The 23,215-nt window shown below is 31.0% G+C and overlaps 1 protein-coding gene across 1 annotated transcript; it reads left to right on the top strand.

Moving 5' to 3' along the window:
* The first annotated feature begins 16,143 nt into the window (after positions 1-16,143).
* On the top strand, positions 16,144-16,764 carry LOC110734106 (trypsin inhibitor DE-3-like). The gene has a single exon (XM_021914163.1). The coding sequence runs from the start codon at positions 16,144-16,146 to the stop codon at positions 16,762-16,764; it is 621 nt and encodes a 206-aa protein (XP_021769855.1).
* Positions 16,765-23,215: the final 6,451 nt, after the last annotated feature.

The following is a 23,215-nucleotide window of genomic DNA, read 5'->3' as shown; positions in this document are numbered from 1 at the left end:
ATCGAGATCTACTGCTTTGCCGAGGTAATGGATACCGCTCCTGGCATTCGCTTTAACCTAGTTGAATGGTTTGGTTAAAAATGCAAACCCTTGGGAGCACCAACCCTACTGAGGTTTCTAGCAACCCCTCGACCTTTTGGGTTAAGCGCCCGCCTCCTCTTCTCTTGTAGGGGCCGGTCATCTGTCGTATCGGATGCCTGCTCGGCAAGTCTTAACAGCGCATACGCTATAGCAATAGGAGCGGTATGTGCGAGCAGTCAGCCCAGCCTCTCCGCTGCTAAAGATTCCGAAGCTCAAAATTTGAAAAAAAAAACCTCCAATTTTCATTGATCTCACAACAAGCAACAACCTGAGGGGCATGTGCTAATCCAATAATTTTTCTAAAAAATTTAAATTTTGAAAATTCTGTTTACGATATTATATAGAGACTCTTTAGTATCAATAATGTCTTTGATATTGTTATATATTAACTAAAGAACCCTGTCCAACTAATTCATATATGATTCAAAATTAAATACATAATTAAAATACTTGTACAAAAGAATTTATATTTAATATCTATTCATACTGTCTCATAATACACTACCTTTGTTTCTCTTTAGTTGACACGTATTCCTTTTTAGAAAGTTTTTTTTTTTAGTTGACACTTTTCCTTTTGGGGTAAATTTTTTACCTTGCATTTACAAGCTACCCCACTTGCTTTTTCATTCTCTCTCACTCTCTCTCCCCTCCTTAATATATGTGTCTAAATCGAACGCGTCAACTAAATAGAAACGGAGGAAGTAATTAATAGTACAAAAATATGATGTATGAATGCTTGTAATACAAATAAGTGCGTGCACTTCACATCTCTTTACAAAAAATGGACTATACATTATCACCAGGCCACTTCTATTCAAAATATACAGTTGTTTCAGTTCACACTAGTATCAACAATCTTCAAGCTTGGACAATCAAGACCGTTACAAAGTTTAATCTGTTCACAAATAAAAGAAAAGGCATTGCATGTAAGAGCCCTCAATAACATACTTCATAATTAACATCTTAAGCATACCTTGATGTTGCAAAGTTGAGCCAAATGAATCTACTAATTTAACTAAATTGTTCACACCTTCTCTTTATTTTATAATTCACAAGTTGCAAAGTTAATACCAATTGAAACCTAGACCTTTCATATCTACACAACCATTTCTCAGTCAAGATATGATTAGTAAATTGTCAAGTGCACTAGATTAATAAAACCCCCTCCACAACATCACTAAGAATAAGCATAAACCTAATCTAAAGGAAACTAAATAAACAGAGCATAACCTTCAAGATTGACAATCAAGTTCTCAAAACCAAAATGTAATGATGAATGTTTAAATTCCTTATGACATCTAACAAATGATGAGTGAATCAGACACGAGAATTACCCAAATACTATCAAGGATCATTCAATTAAATTATCTTGTATCCTTTTTATTAATTTACTATATTACCCTTGTAGAATATCTTTATATTATCTTGTATAGCTCCTCCTTTTTATGAAGGCTATTTATGGAAAATGAAAATTCCCAACCAAAAGTAGGTGTTCACTTCAAAGAGTAACACAGATGTATTCCGCCCAAATGACATACTACTTCCCTAATTGAGCCTCCTGATTATACTACAAAGACCACATACAAGCTAATTACCTTTATTTTTGTACATGCTTTATTGTTATCATTATACCATAAAGACCACGTACAAGCTAATTACCTTTATTTCTATACATGCTTTATTGTTATCAATTATTATACACATAATCACATATTGTACTTGTAACATTGGCTTTATGCCCGTATTATACTGGATTATTAGTAGACTTATTGCCATTCGCGGTTTTTACCCATCTTCATTGGATTTTTCGCGTCACCATATCGTGTCGCCCCTCTCTCTTTATTTTCCGTCAATTATATTCCACATTCAATGTTCCTTATTTTAATTTAGTTGGTCCGTAGCCTGTATCCCACATCAAATCTAACGAAATTTAGTATAAACAAAACTCAAGTGTTCCAATTTTACAACGAAAATCTGATTATATACATGTTCCACGTAGAATTTTCTTAAGTATATTACTTTAGGAAAATTTTGATTTTTACTACCTCTAAAAAAACGACTTATTTGCTTTTACCACCTACATAAAAAAAGGTTTTATTTTACCACCAACAAAATTTCCAAAAATTGGATTTCACCACCAACTATCAGATTCCGTCCACGAATCCGTTACTAGGGCCCACCTTTTTGATGTTTCCTCTTCATCTCCCCCGATCTTCCATGTCAACTAGCCGGCAGCGGAATCACCTCACCTTGGTTGGTCGGAATTTCGAGTGGGGCTAGGGACGACCGAAATTTGGTGTTGGCTAAGGAAGAGATCAAAGTTAGGTGGTGGTTAGGGTTTAGAAGAGTGGGGAATTTGGTGGTGGCTAGGGTTTTAGAAATGATCGAAATTCTCCAGGAGGCGGCTTTATGGGTGGTTTCGTTGTGTGGTGCGGTGGCTAGTGCGTTGTAGGTGCGGTGGCTGTGCGGTGATTGTGTGTGTTGCGCAATGGTTGTTGCTGTGCGGTGGGCGGCAACTGCTGTGTGGCGAGTTGGTGATGGGGTTGGTAGCCGGTCCGGTGGTGGGGATGGTAATCGGTCCGGTGGTGGGGCTGGTAGTCGATCCAGTGGTGGCTGGGTTTTTTTTTTAAAAAAAAAAATTTTAAAATCTACCCAATAATATGGTGACACGTGTATATGGTAGGTCACACTAACGAATTTATGGAAAGAATCCGTTAGTTGGAAGTAATAGGTGGTAAAAGCCAATTTTTATTTTTTTATGTGGTGGTAAAATAATTTTTATTTTATTTTTATTTTTTTTATGTTGGTGGTAAGAGCAAATAAGTCTTTTTTAGAGGTGTTAAAAATCAAAATTGCCTTACTTTAAACATAAAGGGTATGTTCGGCAAAATATAGCTGTGAAGGTAGCTGTAGCTGTGGAGATAGCTGTGAGTTGTGTATGTAGCTGTTAGCTGTGAAGCTAAATAATTTAGATATGAGGGTTCGGTAAAGTAGCGGTTGACTAGCTGTTACATATAAAAATCAACATTTTATTTTTAAAACTATAAATTAAATTTTCAACAGCTACCTCAAAAGCTACCTTTAATTTCAAAAGCTAATCTTTCTAACTTTTCATAAAAGATACCTCCACCACTAAAAGCTACTCTAACCACTACTTTGCCAAACACTTACATTTTTTTTCAAGTAGTGATTTGACTTGGTCAAACCACTAAAAGCTACCAAAAACCATCTCTAATTCTCCACCCTTTACTCACGCACTTCCCAGTTCCCACCATACACCTTAACCCACCACCGTTCACCCAAAACCACCCCAACCAATCGCCTCTCACCCGAAACCACCTCAACCCATCGCCTCTCACCCGAAACACTACGTGAAAAAACGAATTTGGCACCGGTTCAAACCTGGCCTAAGGCACCGGTTTGAACCGGTGCCAATGTGGGGGGTGCCAAAAGGGGTTTAAAAAGGCACCGGTTTAAACCGTTGCCAAAACTTGAAATTGGCACCGGTTAACCGGTGCCAAAAAGTACCAAAAAATTTTATGATTCATTTTTTGGCACCGGTTAACCGGTGCCAAAAGTGCCAACATATTATTATTATTATTTTTTACTTAAAAATTAAATCTGTATTTTATTCTCTAAAATTATTTAAAATATTGTTTATAAATTTCACCTAAAAATATTTAAAATATTGTTTATAAATTTCAAAATTTAAATTTATAAATTTCATTTTCAAAATTTTAGTTTTCAAATATTTTTTTTATTTCATTCATATTTTTCACCTTTAATATATATAGTTACAATATTCATTTTAGGGTTGATATATATAATTTTTTGTGATGCCCTATATGTGATTTAATAATGTTCTCAATTAGAAAACATAATGTACTTTATAGTTGTTTGTAATATACAATAATTTTTGTAAAACTATATCTTTTTCCTTATGTCCATAATTATATTATATAATGATTTTTATTAGATTTTTTGATAGTTTATTTTAAATGTCCATGTTCTTTGATTGCGTAATTGCAATGTACTTTTATCGTCACATAATGTTCATTGCTTATTGTGAAATATTCTTTGAATTTTGACTTTGAATCGTAGTATATATATATATGTTCATTACATAATATTATCATGTTCTATAATAATATCACGGATGTTCTTTAGATCTTAAAAACAATCATCAATAGAGAAGATCTCAAAAGAATATCGTCATCAACCTTCACGATCCTCTCAAAAGAATATCGTCATCAACCTTCACGATCCTGATTTTAAAATAAATGTACGCAGTTAGTGATAATTAATATTAAAAAAATATATAGAATTAATAAATGATATATTATTTAAAAAATATTATAATAATTCAAAGAACATGCAGAATAAATCAAAGAACATTGAAGCAAAGAACATAAAGGATAAAAATAAAGAACATTCATATAATTGTTCAATAACTATAATCAGGGCCGTAGCAAGGGGAGGGCAGCTAGGGCGGCTGCCCTGGGCCCCTTGTTAAAAAGTCTAGTTTCAATACAATACAAGGCCCAAAATAAATATAATTCGTACTAAATAATATTACGTTTATATACATTTAACAAAAAAAAAAAAAAAAAAAAAAAAAAAAGAAAGAAAGCAAGAAGTGTGTACTGTACAACACTACAATAGTATTGTAGAATTCCAAAATATCAAATGACATTTTTGGTAAACATATTTCTTCCCTAATTTTTTACCCAAATTATTCACTTTCCCAAGTGAATTTGATTAAGAAAAAAAAAATTCATTAATTTTAATTGTATCCCCATTTTTGGTAATTTTATTTTTCAAAATGTATCTCATTACAATCTTCGGTTAGTTAAATTCCTTCTCTTTCGTGATTCAATTGAAGATGAAAACTATATAAACGGTCATTTTACTCTTAAATTTTCAACGGGATTAATCTAATTATATATAATTCTCTTTGCATACCCTACTTTTTTTTTTGAACGGTGCATACACGACTTTATTCATCAAGATCTCTTTATATTAAATTATATTTTTCTTTGTATTAAAAAAATCTAATGGATTGGTTGGATACTTGGTTTGAATGGTTCGGCTGGTGTAATTACTTCAACGAGAGTTACGGGAATGTAATTTCAATGTTTTATGAAATTTGATGTTTTTAAAGATTATTGATCATAAAAAAATATTTTTGCATACCCAATTTTTTGAAATTTCATATAGTATATGTGAATTAAGGCCCCGATTTATGTTTTTGCCCCAGGCCACCGAAATCTCAAAAACGGGTCTGACTATAATAACAAACATAAGTACAATTTATAAAGAACATCATCTTCAACATTTGACAAAATATAAAGAACATCATCTACAACCTTTGACAAAATAAAATAACATCATCTTCAACCTTTGTCATATGCATCTCAAATTCATATATATCAAAATTGAAAAAAAAAGAATATTTTACAATAATCGTGCAAAATAATAACAAAATATGATCAACCTAATAAGCAAAATCCTGAAATTTAAATCATAACATAAAATCAAATTACCTTCTCCGATCCATCGATTACAATGTTCTCATAATTCGCTCTGTATTTTTCTCTCTACAAAATTCTTTATAAACTTTATTCTCTCTTAATTCGAAATTGAAATATGGTGAAATTTAATTTTGAAAGTTATGTAAAAATGGAGAATATCACGTTGAATCTCATGAATTGTGGAAGAGATTGATTTTATTTTATTTTTTAAAAATAACAGATTGATAGCTTGCAAATGAGATGTTAAAAACTCATCATTTAACAATAGGTGTACCATGAGCATGGTACACCCTAGTGTACTATGCAAGTTTCATGAAAATATCATGCTTCCAAAAAAGATATGATATATTTTTGTTTCTGACGAAGATATATAAAAATTGGTAAACTAGCTACTTGTATAATGTTATCCATTGTAAATTTGTAATCGTAGGCTACATGGGATGACTGATTCTTGGCTTTAATTATGAAATGTTGAACATTTTGGTTTTTGGGTTTTATCTCAATTATTTTATACTTCTTTCTTTTTTTTTTTTTAAACCAATTACTCCGTATTTTATACTTGAATAAACCATTTTGAGTTCCATCATAAAATTGATTTTCCTCTTTTCAATGAATCAAACAAAGAAGATGTCAAATATGATTAAAGTATTGAGGGTGATAGTTAAGACATGAGAATAAATCTCGTATACATAATTGCCCTATTATACCTTTTTTTTTTTTTTGAACAAAAGACCCTTTTAAAATAAATTTACTTTACAAGTTTTTGACCAGGTTTCCAATGTAAACTAAGTCAATCAAAAAGAAAATAAAAGGAAAATGTATATATATTTTGGGTGGCAAGATTTGATATTATATCTCTAAGAAAAATTAATAAAATTAAGGGCCTGTTCACATTTACTGAACTGAGCTGAACTGAACTGAATTTATTGGAGCTGAACTGAACTGAACTGAATTTAACTGATTGGAGCTGAACTGAACTGAAATTAAGTAAATGTGAGCAGGCCCTTACCATCTTAGCTAAGTTTAATCATGTTTTCAAAATGCAAAAAATAAATAACAAATTCAATTTATCGCATTAATGGTATACGTTTCTTTAGTAATACATGGCGGTATACGACATTCACGGTAGAATTTTCGATGTTAAAAAAAATATTTATAGTTAAAATGTATGACGGTCAAAATTATAAGTAAAAGAAAATTAAATAAAATCAATCAATGTCTTTAAACTTTGTGTTAATTAAAGGAAAATGTTTCCAAAAAAAAATTAAAAAATAAAAAATAAAAAATAAAAATTATTTTCATCGTACTGATTCTCTATTATATTTCTAATTTAGATTTACTAATTTTAACTAAAATTAGTGCACTTATTTTTGTTGAACTGAATTATTTTTACTAAAGTAAACTCATGCCCTCTTCACTTCACCTTATTTTTGCTGAATTGAAATTGTTTTTATTGATTTGAAATTATTTTTGCTAAATTTAAATTATTTTTACTCATTCTCTACATATTTATTTCTTAATTCTTTATCATTACTTAATTTTTACTAAATTGAAATTATTTTAACTAACTTTTAACTAAAATTATCTTTGGTGAACTTTAATTATTTTTACTAAATATTAAACCACCTCGTTTTTGGTACACCCAAATATAAATTAGGTATACCCAAAGGGGAAACATTTTATATACCATGATCTATGTCTTAATCAATTTTTACATTCATTAATCGTACTGATTAACTAATAAAATTTGAATTTTGGGTATGCCTAAAATTCAATTGGAGATATCTAAAAGAAAATTTAAGCTGTAAGGGTCATAAGTTTTTTCTATGTCAGAGTAATCCGCTACAAACAATAGGACTAATAATCAAAATTTCTAGGATTCTTGCGTGTATTCATTTCGATAACTATCCTACGATCAAAGGCAAACTAAACTTTATCTATTTATTTTGGGAATAACTAGTAGTCGTTTTGAGATCACCTAATTTTGTTCTTTGTTATGTACTATGTACATTCAAGTGTATGTTTTCGCATATCCCTAAATTAATTTAAGATGACAGGTTTCTCAATCTAAACAAGGATTGTTATGTAATAGGTAATATTTTGTCCTAGCAACTATTTTCAGCATTTATAATCGGCCTTTTATTTTAATAAAAACTGTGATTAAGTTAATGAGACAACTTTCTAATTGCAATAAATCTAGTCAAGAGTACGTGCTGAAAACGAATGTAATTATCCGAAATAACTTTATACTTCTGTATTTTGTTTTTTAAAATAAAAAAAAGAGAGAGAAATTGAACCACTTTGTTTTAGGTATGCCCAAATATAACTTAGGTATACCCAAATTAGGAAACATTTTATATATATACCGTGGTCGATCTATGTTCTAATCAACTTAGGTATACCCAAATTGGGAATTATATAATTATATGCTAATTAACAAATAAAAATCAACTTTTGGGTACGCACATAATTAAATTAGGGTTATCTAAAAGTGAAATTTATGTATGTATGCTATGTAGGGGTTGAGAGGTGTTTTTCTACGAAGGGTAATCTTCTGTCGGATACTTGATTTGAATGGTTCGGCTGGTGTAATTACTTCAACGAGAGTTACGGGAATGTAATTTCAATGTTTTATGAAATTTGATGTTTTTAAAGATTATTGATCATAAAAAAATATTTTTGCATACCCAATTTTTTGAAATTTCATATAGTATATGTGAATTAAGGCCCCGATTTATGTTTTTGCCCCAGGCCACCGAAATCTCAAAAACGGGTCTGACTATAATAACAAACATAAGTACAATTTATAAAGAACATCATCTTCAACATTTGACAAAATATAAAGAACATCATCTACAACCTTTGACAAAATAAAATAACATCATCTTCAACCTTTGTCATATGCATCTCAAATTCATAAATATCAAAATTGAAAAAAAAAAGGATATTTTACAATAATCGTGCAAAATAATAACAAAATATGATCAACCTAATAAGCAAAATCCTGAAATTTAAATCATAACATAAAATCAAATTACCTTCTCCGATCCATCGATTACAATGTTCTCATAATTCGCTCTGTATTTTTCTCTCTACAAAATTCTTTATAAACTTTATTCTCTCTTAATTCGAAATTGAAATATGGTGAAATTTAATTTTGAAAGTTATGTAAAAATGGAGAATATCACGTTGAATCTCATGAATTGTGGAAGAGATTGATTTTATTTTATTTTTTAAAAATAACAGATTGATAGCTTGCAAATGAGATGTTAAAAACTCATCATTTAACAATAGGTGTACCATGAGCATGGTACACCCTAGTGTACTATGCAAGTTTCATGAAAATATCATGCTTCCAAAAAAGATATGATATATTTTTGTTTCTGACGAAGATATATAAAAATTGGTAAACTAGCTACTTGTATAATGTTATCCATTGTAAATTTGTAATCGTAGGCTACATGGGATGACTGATTCTTGGCTTTAATTATGAAATGTTGAACATTTTGGTTTTTGGGTTTTATCTCAATTATTTTATACTTCTTTCTTTTTTTTTTTTTAAACCAATTACTCCGTATTTTATACTTGAATAAACCATTTTGAGTTCCATCATAAAATTGATTTTCCTCTTTTCAATGAATCAAACAAAGAAGATGTCAAATATGATTAAAGTATTGAGGGTGATAGTTAAGACATGAGAACAAATCTCGTATACATAATTGCCCTATTATACCTTTTTTTTTTTTTGAACAAAAGACCCTTTTAAAATAAATTTACTTTACAAGTTTTTGACCAGGTTTCCAATGTAAACTAAGTCAATCAAAAAGAAAATAAAAGGAAAATGTATATATATTTTGGGTGGCAAGATTTGATATTATATCTCTAAGAAAAATTAATAAAATTAAGGGCCTGTTCACATTTACTGAACTGAGCTGAACTGAACTGAATTTATTGGAGCTGAACTGAACTGAACTGAATTTAACTGATTGGAGCTGAACTGAACTGAAATTAAGTAAATGTGAGCAGGCCCTTACCATCTTAGCTAAGTTTAATCATGTTTTCAAAATGCAAAAAATAAATAACAAATTCAATTTATCGCATTAATGGTATACGTTTCTTTAGTAATACATGGCGGTATACGACATTCACGGTAGAATTTTCGATGTTAAAAAAAATATTTATAGTTAAAATGTATGACGGTCAAAATTATAAGTAAAAGAAAATTAAATAAAATCAATCAATGTCTTTAAACTTTGTGTTAATTAAAGGAAAATGTTTCCAAAAAAAAATTAAAAAATAAAAAATAAAAAATAAAAATTATTTTCATCGTACTGATTCTCTATTATATTTCTAATTTAGATTTACTAATTTTAACTAAAATTAGTGCACTTATTTTTGTTGAACTGAATTATTTTTACTAAAGTAAACTCATGCCCTCTTCACTTCACCTTATTTTTGCTGAATTGAAATTGTTTTTATTGATTTGAAATTATTTTTGCTAAATTTAAATTATTTTTACTCATTCTCTACATATTTATTTCTTAATTCTTTATCATTACTTAATTTTTACTAAATTGAAATTATTTTAACTAACTTTTAACTAAAATTATCTTTGGTGAACTTTAATTATTTTTACTAAATATTAAACCACCTCGTTTTTGGTACACCCAAATATAAATTAGGTATACCCAAAGGGGAAACATTTTATATACCATGATCTATGTCTTAATCAATTTTTACATTCATTAATCGTACTGATTAACTAATAAAATTTGAATTTTGGGTATGCCTAAAATTCAATTGGAGATATCTAAAAGAAAATTTAAGCTGTAAGGGTCATAAGTTTTTTCTATGTCAGAGTAATCCGCTACAAACAATAGGACTAATAATCAAAATTTCTAGGATTCTTGCGTGTATTCATTTCGATAACTATCCTACGATCAAAGGCAAACTAAACTTTATCTATTTATTTTGGGAATAACTAGTAGTCGTTTTGAGATCACCTAATTTTGTTCTTTGTTATGTACTATGTACATTCAAGTGTATGTTTTCGCATATCCCTAAATTAATTTAAGATGACAGGTTTCTCAATCTAAACAAGGATTGTTATGTAATAGGTAATATTTTGTCCTAGCAACTATTTTCAGCATTTATAATCGGCCTTTTATTTTAATAAAAACTGTGATTAAGTTAATGAGACAACTTTCTAATTGCAATAAATCTAGTCAAGAGTACGTGCTGAAAACGAATGTAATTATCCGAAATAACTTTATACTTCTGTATTTTGTTTTTTAAAATAAAAAAAAGAGAGAGAAATTGAACCACTTTGTTTTAGGTATGCCCAAATATAACTTAGGTATACCCAAATTAGGAAACATTTTATATATATACCGTGGTCGATCTATGTTCTAATCAACTTAGGTATACCCAAATTGGGAATTATATAATTATATGCTAATTAACAAATAAAAATCAACTTTTGGGTACGCACATAATTAAATTAGGGTTATCTAAAAGTGAAATTTATGTATGTATGCTATGTAGGGGTTGAGAGGTGTTTTTCTACGAAGGGTAATCTTCTGTCGGGTTTCTATGAAGGGTAATCCTTCGTGGGGAATAATAAGGACTAATAATCTAATTTGTTAGGATTCTTGTGTCTATGAATTCCGATAATCATTGATCCTTCGATTAAAGGTAAACTGATATTTAACATATAATTTGGGACTAACTAATAGTCAATCAATCATGCTCCTTAACTAAAAAAATAAAAATAAACAAATTTTGGATATGTCCAAAATTAAATTTTGGGAATGTCCAAATTTTAATGGAGGATATCTAAAAGCAAAATTTATGTATGTATGCTCTATAGGATTATGGTTATAAATTTTGAGTAACTTCTGTTTAATACAAGTATGTATTTAATTTTCATTAGAAAATTTTAAGATAATTATTTGTTACTATTATATTGGTACTTTTATTAGTCTTGTAATGATTCCACTATGGATGAACTTTTAAACTAAAGATCATATATTCATATCAAAAACAAAAAATAATAACTATAGAGGTAGATAAGTAGTGCGTATTTTTCCACTAGTTCAATGCGCGGTTTTACAATAATACTTTACTATTTGTTTATTAGAAAAAGTACTAAACAAAAGATCTATATGTTTCTATAGGACCACCTAAATTATAAATGAGTGTCACCAAAAAAAAAAAAAAATAATTTTCACCTTATAATAATTATTTTAAGGGAATGATAATTTGTCAAAAGATAATTAAGGAAGATAAAATTATAGTGGTAAGTAAATCAAATAAGAATTTATATTAAAGATAAATTTTTTGTACCTCTTAGGGCCTGTTCTGATTTACTAATTAAACTGAGTTGAACTGAACTGAACTACTCATAATTGGAGCTGAACTGAACTGAATAGAGCTGAAAATTTCCTTCGTAGGGCCTGTTCATATTTGCTGAACTGAGCTGAATTGAACTGATTGAAGCTGAACTAAAATGAACTGATTGGAGCTGAACTGAGTTGAAATGAATATTTTATGAGAGAAGGAAATTGGGAGCTGAACTAAACTGCACTGAACTAAACTGATTGGAGTTGAACTGAACTAAACTAAACTAAACTGAACTGATTAGAACTGAACTGACTGAACTGAAATTAAGTAAATATTAACAGGCCCGTAGTTCAGTTCAGCTCCTAATTTTCTTCTCTCATAAGATATTCATTTAAACTCTATGCAGTTCGGCTCCAATCAGTTCAATTAAGTTCAGTTCAGCTCAAATCAGTTCAGTTCAGTTCAGTTCCAATCAGTTCACCTCAACTTATTAAATGTGAACTGGTCCCTTCATATATAATTTTGCAAAGAGTCATGTATACTTGATTACATTCCCTCAAGGTGTCATATCTTCAAAATATGTACGTGTTTATCTGAAATAAATTTAGTTAAATATTTATATCTTTTGAATAAAGACTAATTATACATAATTCAACTAAACAAAAGAACAATGTAAAATATTGGGACCACCTAGATTATCATTGTGTGTCACCAATTAGTGACCTTATTTACACATTATAATAGTCGAGGTTCACTTTTAGTGCAAAACTTGTAAATTCACATTATTCACATTCTTACACTTAATTATCAATTATCTTTTGATTCTCAAACACATAATTAGGTTGATTAATTTTATTGGATATATTCCTACATTTCTTAGCTTTATTCCTACATTTCTACATCTCAAACACATAACAGTCTATTCAAAAAAAAAAAAAAAAAACACATAATAGTCAGGGTTCAATATTTTTCCTTGCCAAGTGCCCTACTAGCTACTTCCCTAAATAAAAATTACCGTGATTTTAAAATTAACTAGATGTAAGCCCGTGCAATGCACGTTTTTTAAATATTTCATTTTGGGAAAACTTTTGTATACACCCGGTTTTCAGTAATTTACTGTATATCGGGTACACTTTTGTCAGATTTAGTGTCACTTTTGTCAAATTTAGTGTCACTTTTGTCAAATTTATCAATAAAGCATAATAACTCTTATATATGTCACAATAACTTTTGTGCGTTTTAGTGTAACTTTTGCACATTTTATTGTCACTTTATAACGGATGTTCAGTAATTTACTGAACATCCGTTTTATTTAAAAGTTTGTATTCATTTTGTATATTTTTTTTTTGTAATTTCTTAATTTTTTTTGTTTTTATTTTCTATTCTATTATTTTAACATTAATTTAAGGTAAAATATTTTGTTAAGTTTTAAATTATTCTTATTTAAAATTAACGTATATAGAACTTGAATTTATAAATTGAAATAAATATTATCTCATTCATCGGATAGTTAGATAAAATCATTAAATCAAAATATATTTTTTAATTTTTAATTATTTGTTAAAATAATATAAATCCTAATGTAAAAGATAATATAAAAGATAATTTTTATTTTTTTTAATAATTTAAATCTTAAATTACTATTTTTTTGTTTTCAATTCTCAAATTTCATTTGTTAATTTTTTCTTAAATGGCGAATGAAAATTAAAATTCTAAATTAATATATAAATCTAATTTTTCATTGGTCGAAATATTACTTTTGCTTATGTGGCGTGCGATGCACAAATTTTTATATACATTTTTTTATATAAATATTTTTGTGGTTCTTAAATAATTAAAATCCTAATAAATTACTATTCGTCGTTTTTACCTACGTGGAAAAAATTTAAAATTTCATTCGTCACTTTTGTTTAGGTGGTGAGTGATTTTTTTAATTCTAAAATAAAAAAGAAATATAATTTTTAATTGGTCGAAAATATACCTTTTCTTATGTGGCGCTCTCAACGCTCTCCAAAAATGCCTACTTTATTTATATATATTAGATTTTAATGCACGTATGCCTATTATATTTTGTTTCCCTTGAAAGGAGGAATGTAATTACAATATATTATACATACACAAAGAGCCAAGAATGGAAAAATATCCTACCTAAAAAGATATTGTACAAAGATAGAAAAGAATATTTTCATAGAATAAACTAAATAAAATCTTAAAGATAAGGAGTCAATAGCATATACGAGAAAATAAGTAAAAATAAATCATGGTGAAATAATATCAGTTAGCCAATGACATTATTTTGTAATAAACCTTGTATGAATTAAGAAAATTTTATATTTATATATTAACAAATTTAAAAAATAATATAGGGAAATATTTTATCATATATTCAATTCCCTCTCCAAATCACGCCTACTCCTTTCACAAAACAAAAAAAAAAAAAATCCAAATAATCACGCCTAGTCTGTTTAAAAAAAATAAAAATTAAAAAAAATAAATTCCAAATAATCACGCCTAGTCTGTTAAAAAATAAAATAAAATAAAAAAATAAAAAAAACCCTCCTCAAATAACGCCAGTTTATAAAAAAAAATATAGCTAAAATTATGGAAACACTTCTTTCAATTTTAGTTATATATCTTGATTTATGTTTCTAAAAAGAAATATCTTGTTCTATTTTTTTTATTTTTATCTATCTTCAACCTAAAATCATGTCATAGCTTGAACGTTCATCAATGGTGGATGATATTCATGATTTCATACGACTAATAAAAGTTAAACACAAAGTAATACGATTAATCCATAAATTAATTCCTAAATCATTAAATAAATAATATAAAATCAGAAAATTAATTTTATTATAATTTATGAAATCAAACTAAATATAAGAATTTAATTAATTTGAACCAGAAGAATGAATGTTGTAGATTGATCTGAAGGTTTTAGATGATATAAGTTGAAGATGAATATTTTTTATTTGGAACATATTTTTATTCAATTTTATAAAAGAAAAAATAAACAAATGTTTGAACAAATAAATTTAACCAAACAAGACTTAATGACTTGATGACTAGACTTGATGATTGTTTTTTTGAGGTGTCGATTTGAACGCCTAGGATTAGTCAATTTACAAATAAACCGTTGAGATTTAATCTCTTATTATAGTCGACCATAGTCGTCCGTAGTTGTCCGTAGTCGACGACTACGCTAGAATTTTTAGCCAAGAAATTAGGTCAATGGTGGAGACCTCATATTTTAGATAACAGGTCTCAGATTCTATGAAATTAGTTAGGCCACGTCATCAAATGAAGAGACAACTTAAACTAGAGACACAAGACTGCCTCTAAAGGTGTCTCTTGAGCCAATTTTATATTAGTGGTCATAGTTTTACACTTGTTTTTTTCATGTAGCTATAATTTACTTTCTCAACGACCACAAATGGTCCAAGTAATTAATTTCTCTTTTGTCAACTTCAGTACTACAAAAAAATACTATAAAAATCATGTCAAAATGTATGCTTGTAAATTTCTAGTTATGTCGACATGATTCATGTCATACTATACTATCTTTTCCCAATAATGTTGGACCCAAATCTTGTAATACTGTATTACACTCCATCAAAAAAAAAAAAAAAAAAAACTGTATTACAGACTATACATTGACAATCTATCTTTTACGTTTGGAATTATGCGCGATTATTAAGAAATTGTATAAAGTTGAGGCATGTTGGAATATTTCAATGAAAAATCAATGTTGAGCATGTGGGGTGAAGAAATTAGAGGAGAAAGGAGAGTGAAAGTAATAATAAGTGTTGAAAAACTATTAAAATAGTACAAAAAGTACAATATCACATGGAAAATTAAGGACTTTTGAATATAAAAATTGTAAAACAAGGGTAATTTTGTCCAAAATTTATGACTAAAATAGGAAAGATACTAAATATAAAGAATAAAAAGGAAAACTCTAAATAAAAACGTAAAAAACATTTAGGAACGGAGGGAGTAATATTCATGCACATACACCATGCAATGTTACGCTTATTTGTAAGGACCCAAAACAAAAATAAAAAAAACTGTATTTTCAATACAATTCTCTATAAATAGCAGCCTTCTATTTCAATTCCTCATCAACCCACAAAGCTCAACAAAAGAAAACAATATAACCCTAGCAAAAGTGATTCACCAAAATAGAGAAATGGCTTCATTTCTCCTCCCAGTTGCTGCAGTTACTCTTGTTCTTTTCGTTCTGTCCCCCGTTTCTAGTGTCGCCGCCCCTATCCTAGACACGGACGGCGACCTAGTCAAAAACGGGGGAAGCTACTACATCATCCCACGCTTAATAGGCGTTGGTGGCCTAGCCTTGACAAAAGGTAACTCGTCGTCACCATGCCCTCTTTTTATCACCCAAAAACTCTACTCTAACGGCTTACCCGTATTAATGTCTTCCCCTTTGAAAATTGGGTTTCTTATGACCTCTATGCCAATTGAATTTTACTTTAATCGTGAGTATGCCACTTGCAACAAAGAGTTACGTTGGTGGGTAGCCGAAGAAGACGAAAACAATAACTCGTACGTTGTTGTTGGTGCTGATGGTAAATTTAAGGACACTTATGCATTCAAAATTGAAGAAGCTAAAACTGGTAAGTATGTGTACAATATAAAGTTTTGTCACACAATCGAGTCCAATTTTTTTAGAGTTTCGGAAATGAAGTGTAACGATGTTTCATATGTTAACGAGCTTTTGGCAGTCGTCCCTGATTCTCCTTATCCTGTTACTTTCGTGAAAGCTGATCCTAAGTTAGCTTCTTATGTTTAATTAAGTTGATTTGGCACTTGTGTAAGATGTAACTGTGTGTCAGTGTAAGTGTACGTGGTATTATTTGGCTATATATATATATATTATATAGTCCACGCATAAATAAATTCCTCCTCTAGTTTATGATTTATTCATCAACCGAGTTGAGTTATGTAATTTTACTCTCTCTTTTAATTATGTATTACTTCGTATTACTCTTTTTCTTTTCGTATTTACTTATGTTATGACGATTAATATAATTTTTGGGTTAGGAGATGAGGATCCAAATCTAAACCCAAATTCTAATCAGATAATCTATACTATACGTACATGGAACAACTTGCAAAGGGTACCATAGTACCAAACCCATTCGCAAAATAAGCACGCACGCTCGACAAAACGTTGCTTGTAACATATTTACTTAAGTGATGAGCATGCACCACAGTCACACTTTACTACATATTGAGATGAAAAATATAAGTGTAATTGCAAAATTATGTTGAGCAATATCAAATTCCAAGGATGGAAAATCACGAATGAATTCTTCTTAAATTTCTAGTATGGTTGTTGCATAATCCAATTGTAAACAACATATTGTTAGCGCATATTAATAAAAAATAATTAAGCTTGAATAATAATTGTAATTAAGTACAAATATGTAGCTGGCCACACTGCCACACATTTTTTTTAAAATTCTTTTCTTTCTCTTCTGTCTCCTCTTTTCTTCCTCTCCAAGCCCAGAACCTGCATCTCATTTTCTCAGAGAACACGAATTTCGCAACCATCATCGATAGTCGTCTTCGTGGTTTGTTTGTCGGAGAAGGTGGTTTCGCTGGGTGGGTAGTAGTGGTTTGGTGACTCCGTAAATCGGAAAACAAGTTCAAGGTTTTTAAGGCCAAATTCAGCCATGAAAACTCTAGATCCAGAGTTTTCATGGTCGAATTTTGGCCTTTATAGCCATACTTGAAGTGAAATTCGAAGCCATTGTTAACTTTTTAAGGTATTTGTTCGATTAATTTTTTTTTCTTTTTAATGGTATGGTTGGATTAGGGTTTGTTTGTGGGTTAGGGGCTAGTGGCAGGCGTTTGGGGCTGGGGTTAGTAGTGTGAATGCGGGAGTTGGTGGTGTTGTGGGTTCAGTCAGTACAACAATTGAAGGTTAGATGATGGTCGTGTTGTGGTCGCCATTGTTACGACTTTCGAAGATGGTTGATTGTTGGAATTGGTGGTTAGGTGGCTACTTTAGAGGTGGAATTGGTGATTAGGTCAGGTTAATAGGTCCGATCAGAGGTTATTAAATTAGGTTCGGTCAGAGGTTACTCGGTTAGGGGTTACTTGGTTTGGTCATAGGTTACTCGGTCAGGAGTTACTAGGTGGGTCATGGGTTACTAGGTGGTCAATGTTTACCAGGTTGGAGGGGTTAATTGGTTAGGGGTTACTAATTTAACAACTGGGGCTGACACCGGAGTTTGTTGCCGAAAGTTGAAATGTGTAGTGCTACACTAAGTTTTTAAATTTATGGGTAGTTTTTTTTTTTTTTAAATTTTTTTTTACCGAGTAGTTGTTTACAAATACCCCTATTAAGCGTGTAGTTTTTTGATAATTTTTTCTAGTAATATTCATTTTATGTTTTTGTTTATATATTTTGAAATTATAAATTTGGTCATCTAACAATACCTTTATGCTTGAAATAGAGCAAAAATTAGAACTTAGATATTTTGCTTGAGACATGAACCAATAATTTTTTTTTTTTTTTTTAACCAAACGATAGCGGCCATATTATTAATTAATCAAGGAGAATCCATATTGGCCAAAGCAACAATGTTTTGGGGTAACGAACCTAAACATACAAGCATATTCCTTTTTTTTTTTTTTTTAACACCGTACACCATATTCCTAAATCGAATAAAAATTCTCAAGACTCTTTTTTTATGGAATTCCTATTTAATTGTTATTAAGTTAGTTTAGTCCAATTCAATTTAGTTCCATTTAATCTAATAGGGTATGTATAACGATAGTTTTATTGCTATTGTAAAAAAAAAAATATATATATTGTACATTAAAATTTACCCTTTTATCCTTTCAATCACATGTCCAAACTTAGTTGTTGGTTCTGTCTAAAGTTTAGCTCCAAACAAAGAGGCACTTATAGAAAATGTCCTGGCTTAAAATAACGAACGCATCCTTACCCTCTAACTCTAACTTTTCCCATCAAACTTAAAAAATAACATACAAATGGCTAATCTTATCATCCAATTTTCAGCAACAATCTTCCTTATCACTTTCCTTTTCATCGGAGCTGCAAAGACAGCCGCCAACGACCTCGACATCGAAGGGAACCCACTCGAAGTAGGCTCTTCCGATCCTACTACATCCGCACTGCACTTTCAGAACTCCGTATTGGGGGTGGTCTAATCGCGGTATCCAAACCAAACCAACCCGAATGCCCTCAATACGTAGCCCAACTAGCCGAAGGCTTTTACGGCGAAACCCCAGTAACGTTCCTACCATCCGACCCATCACAAAAACACATCCATGTTGAAATAATAAAATAGAGATGAGAGAAGGAAAAGAATAATAAAAGTTGTATTCAATCCATTTTAAAATTGTACTACATTGCAACATATATATAGTGCAAAATATAACTAAAAATAAGGAACATAATCCCATGATCATTGATCATGCTAACATTAATCCCCACTAAACTAACCCACTACTGTTATGATTCCACTAACATTAGGAGTTAACTAACCACTAACAATTTGAAGCAAATATTCCAACAATCCACATTTCCTCTGACCTTAACGTAATCTTCATTGTCCGTCTAGTAGTACGATCGATGTGTTTGCAGCTAAGAAAGATATCGTATGCGGCGCTATTGATGATACTGACGTCACAGATGACAACAGCATGGTGTGGTTGTGTGGTTAGGTCTAGTTTCAAGAGATCCAAATTTCTTCCACGTTCTAAGTTTCATTAAAGCTTAAGTGTCGCGTCGTCTTTCTTGCTCCAAACTACATTGCTACGAATGTAATCAATCATATAAATAATAAGAATGTTGTACGATGAACAATACGTATGATTGATGTCTTATTAATAGCAAGAATTTATCTTGGAAATTTCTCTTCATTTGAGCACTTAATCGTCAAATTTTTTTTTTTTTTAGGGGCAATCATCATCATCATCTTTTGCAGAAGTGGAGAAGGTTATATTACCTTACAGCTTATTATTATGGCATAAACTACTACTAACAAGGAGATAATCAACCAAGATATATCACAAAATATTCTCATAATAATCCTAACAACTAATCCCTCCGTCCCCGAATGATAGTCACTTTTGCCATAATAATCCTAATATTAGGAAATTTTAGATTTTAACACCTCACAAAAACGCAAAAATTGATTTTAACACCTCCATAAAAAAAAATGGATTTTTAACACCAGATAAATTTCTACAAATTTGGTATTACCACCACTGTTTAGGAATCCGTTAAGTGGGTCGATAAGCCACGTGTCATGTTATTATTGGCCAAAAAAAGAAAAAAAATTTAAAAAAAATAAATAAAAACCTAAAACTACCCAGTCACCACCACAGCACCAACCCCCGCGCCACCGCCGCCTTCCCCCCAACTCACCACAGCCATCCCCAAAACCACCACCCATGTCTCACCACCACCCCAACCCACCTGAACCCCCCTCCCTTTCCCGCAACCATAACGCCCCCAAAACCACCAAACCCAAAACTCTCGTCCCCTCCATGCTAGCAATCTTCCTCCTAGTCGTGAGAATCTATCTACCCTCGCGAAGCAGATTCCTCCCCTGTTCTCTATCGAGATCTACTGCTTTGCCGAGGTAATGGATACCGCTCCTGGCATTCGCTTTAACCTAGTTGAATGGTTTGGTTAAAAATGCAAACCCTTGGGAGCACCAACCCTACTGAGGTTTCTAGCAACCCCTCGACCTTTTGGGTTAAGCGCCCGCCTCCTCTTCTCTTGTAGGGGCCGGTCATCTGTCGTATCGGATGCCTGCTCGGCAAGTCTTAACAGCGCATACGCTATAGCAATAGGAGCGGTATGTGCGAGCAGTCAGCCCAGCCTCTCCGCTGCTAAAGATTCCGAAGCTCAAAATTTGAAAAAAAAACCTCCAATTTTCATTGATCTCACAACAAGCAACAACCTGAGGGGCATGTGCTAATCCAATAATTTTTCTAAAAAATTTAAATTTTGAAAATTCTGTTTACGATATTATATAGAGACTCTTTAGTATCAATAATGTCTTTGATATTGTTATATATTAACTAAAGAACCCTGTCCAACTAATTCATATATGATTCAAAATTAAATACATAATTAAAATACTTGTACAAAAGAATTTATATTTAATATCTATTCATACTGTCTCATAATACACTACCTTTGTTTCTCTTTAGTTGACACGTATTCCTTTTTAGAAAGTTTTTTTTTTAGTTGACACTTTTCCTTTTGGGGTAAATTTTTTACCTTGCATTTACAAGCTACCCCACTTGCTTTTTCATTCTCTCTCACTCTCTCTCCCCTCCTTAATATATGTGTCTAAATCGAACGCGTCAACTAAATAGAAACGGAGGAAGTAATTAATAGTACAAAAATATGATGTATGAATGCTTGTAATACAAATAAGTGCGTGCACTTCACATCTCTTTACAAAAAATGGACTATACATTATCACCAGGCCACTTCTATTCAAAATATACAGTTGTTTCAGTTCACACTAGTATCAACAATCTTCAAGCTTGGACAATCAAGACCGTTACAAAGTTTAATCTGTTCACAAATAAAAGAAAAGGCATTGCATGTAAGAGCCCTCAATAACATACTTCATAATTAACATCTTAAGCATACCTTGATGTTGCAAAGTTGAGCCAAATGAATCTACTAATTTAACTAAATTGTTCACACCTTCTCTTTATTTTATAATTCACAAGTTGCAAAGTTAATACCAATTGAAACCTAGACCTTTCATATCTACACAACCATTTCTCAGTCAAGATATGATTAGTAAATTGTCAAGTGCACTAGATTATAAAACCCCCTCCACAACATCACTAAGAATAAGCATAAACCTAATCTAAAGGAAACTAAATAAACAGAGCATAACCTTCAAGATTGACAATCAAGTTCTCAAAACCAAAATGTAATGATGAATGTTTAAATTCCTTATGACATCTAACAAATGATGAGTGAATCAGACACGAGAATTACCCAAATACTATCAAGGATCATTCAATTAAATTATCTTGTATCCTTTTTATTAATTTACTATATTACCCTTGTAGAATATCTTTATATTATCTTGTATAGCTCCTCCTTTTTATGAAGGCTATTTATGGAAAATGAAAATTCCCAACCAAAAGTAGGTGTTCACTTCAAAGAGTAACACAGATGTATTCCGCCCAAATGACATACTACTTCCCTAATTGAGCCTCCTGATTATACTACAAAGACCACATACAAGCTAATTACCTTTATTTTTGTACATGCTTTATTGTTATCATTATACCATAAAGACCACGTACAAGCTAATTACCTTTATTTCTATACATGCTTTATTGTTATCAATTATTATACACATAATCACATATTGTACTTGTAACATTGGCTTTATGCCCGTATTATACTGGATTATTAGTAGACTTATTGCCATTCGCGGTTTTTACCCATCTTCATTGGATTTTTCGCGTCACCATATCGTGTCGCCCCTCTCTCTTTATTTTCCGTCAATTTATATTCCACATTCAATGTTCCTTATTTTAATTTAGTTGGTCCGTAGCCTGTATCCCACATCAAATCTAACGAAATTTAGTATAAACAAAACTCAAGTGTTCCAATTTTACAACGAAAATCTGATTATATACATGTTCCACGTAGAATTTTCTTAAGTATATTACTTTAGGAAAATTTTGATTTTTACTACCTCTAAAAAAACGACTTATTTGCTTTTACCACCTACATAAAAAAAGGTTTTATTTTACCACCAACAAAATTTCCAAAAATTGGATTTCACCACCAACTATCAGATTCCGTCCACGAATCCGTTACTAGGGCCCACCTTTTTGATGTTTCCTCTTCATCTCCCCCGATCTTCCATGTCAACTAGCCGGCAGCGGAATCACCTCACCTTGGTTGGTCGGAATTTCGAGTGGGGCTAGGGACGACCGAAATTTGGTGTTGGCTAAGGAAGAGGTCAAAGTTAGGTGGTGGTTAGGGTTTAGAAGAGTGGGGAATTTGGTGGTGGCTAGGGTTTTAGAAATGATCGAAATTCTCCAGGAGGCGGCTTTATGGGTGGTTTCGTTTGTGGTGCGGTGGCTAGTGCGTTGTAGGTGCGGTGGCTGTGCGGTGATTGTGTGTGTTGCGCAATGGTTGTTGCTGTGCGGTGGGCGGCAGCTGCTGTGTGGCGAGTTGGTGATGGGGTTGGTAGCCGGTCCGGTGGTGG

The sequence above is a fragment of the Chenopodium quinoa genome, unplaced genomic scaffold (assembly GCF_001683475.1).
Source record: "Chenopodium quinoa cultivar QQ74 unplaced genomic scaffold, ASM168347v1, whole genome shotgun sequence".
Classification (NCBI taxonomy): domain Eukaryota; kingdom Viridiplantae; phylum Streptophyta; class Magnoliopsida; order Caryophyllales; family Amaranthaceae; genus Chenopodium; species Chenopodium quinoa.
This window is presented reverse-complemented; position numbering and strand designations above follow the sequence as displayed.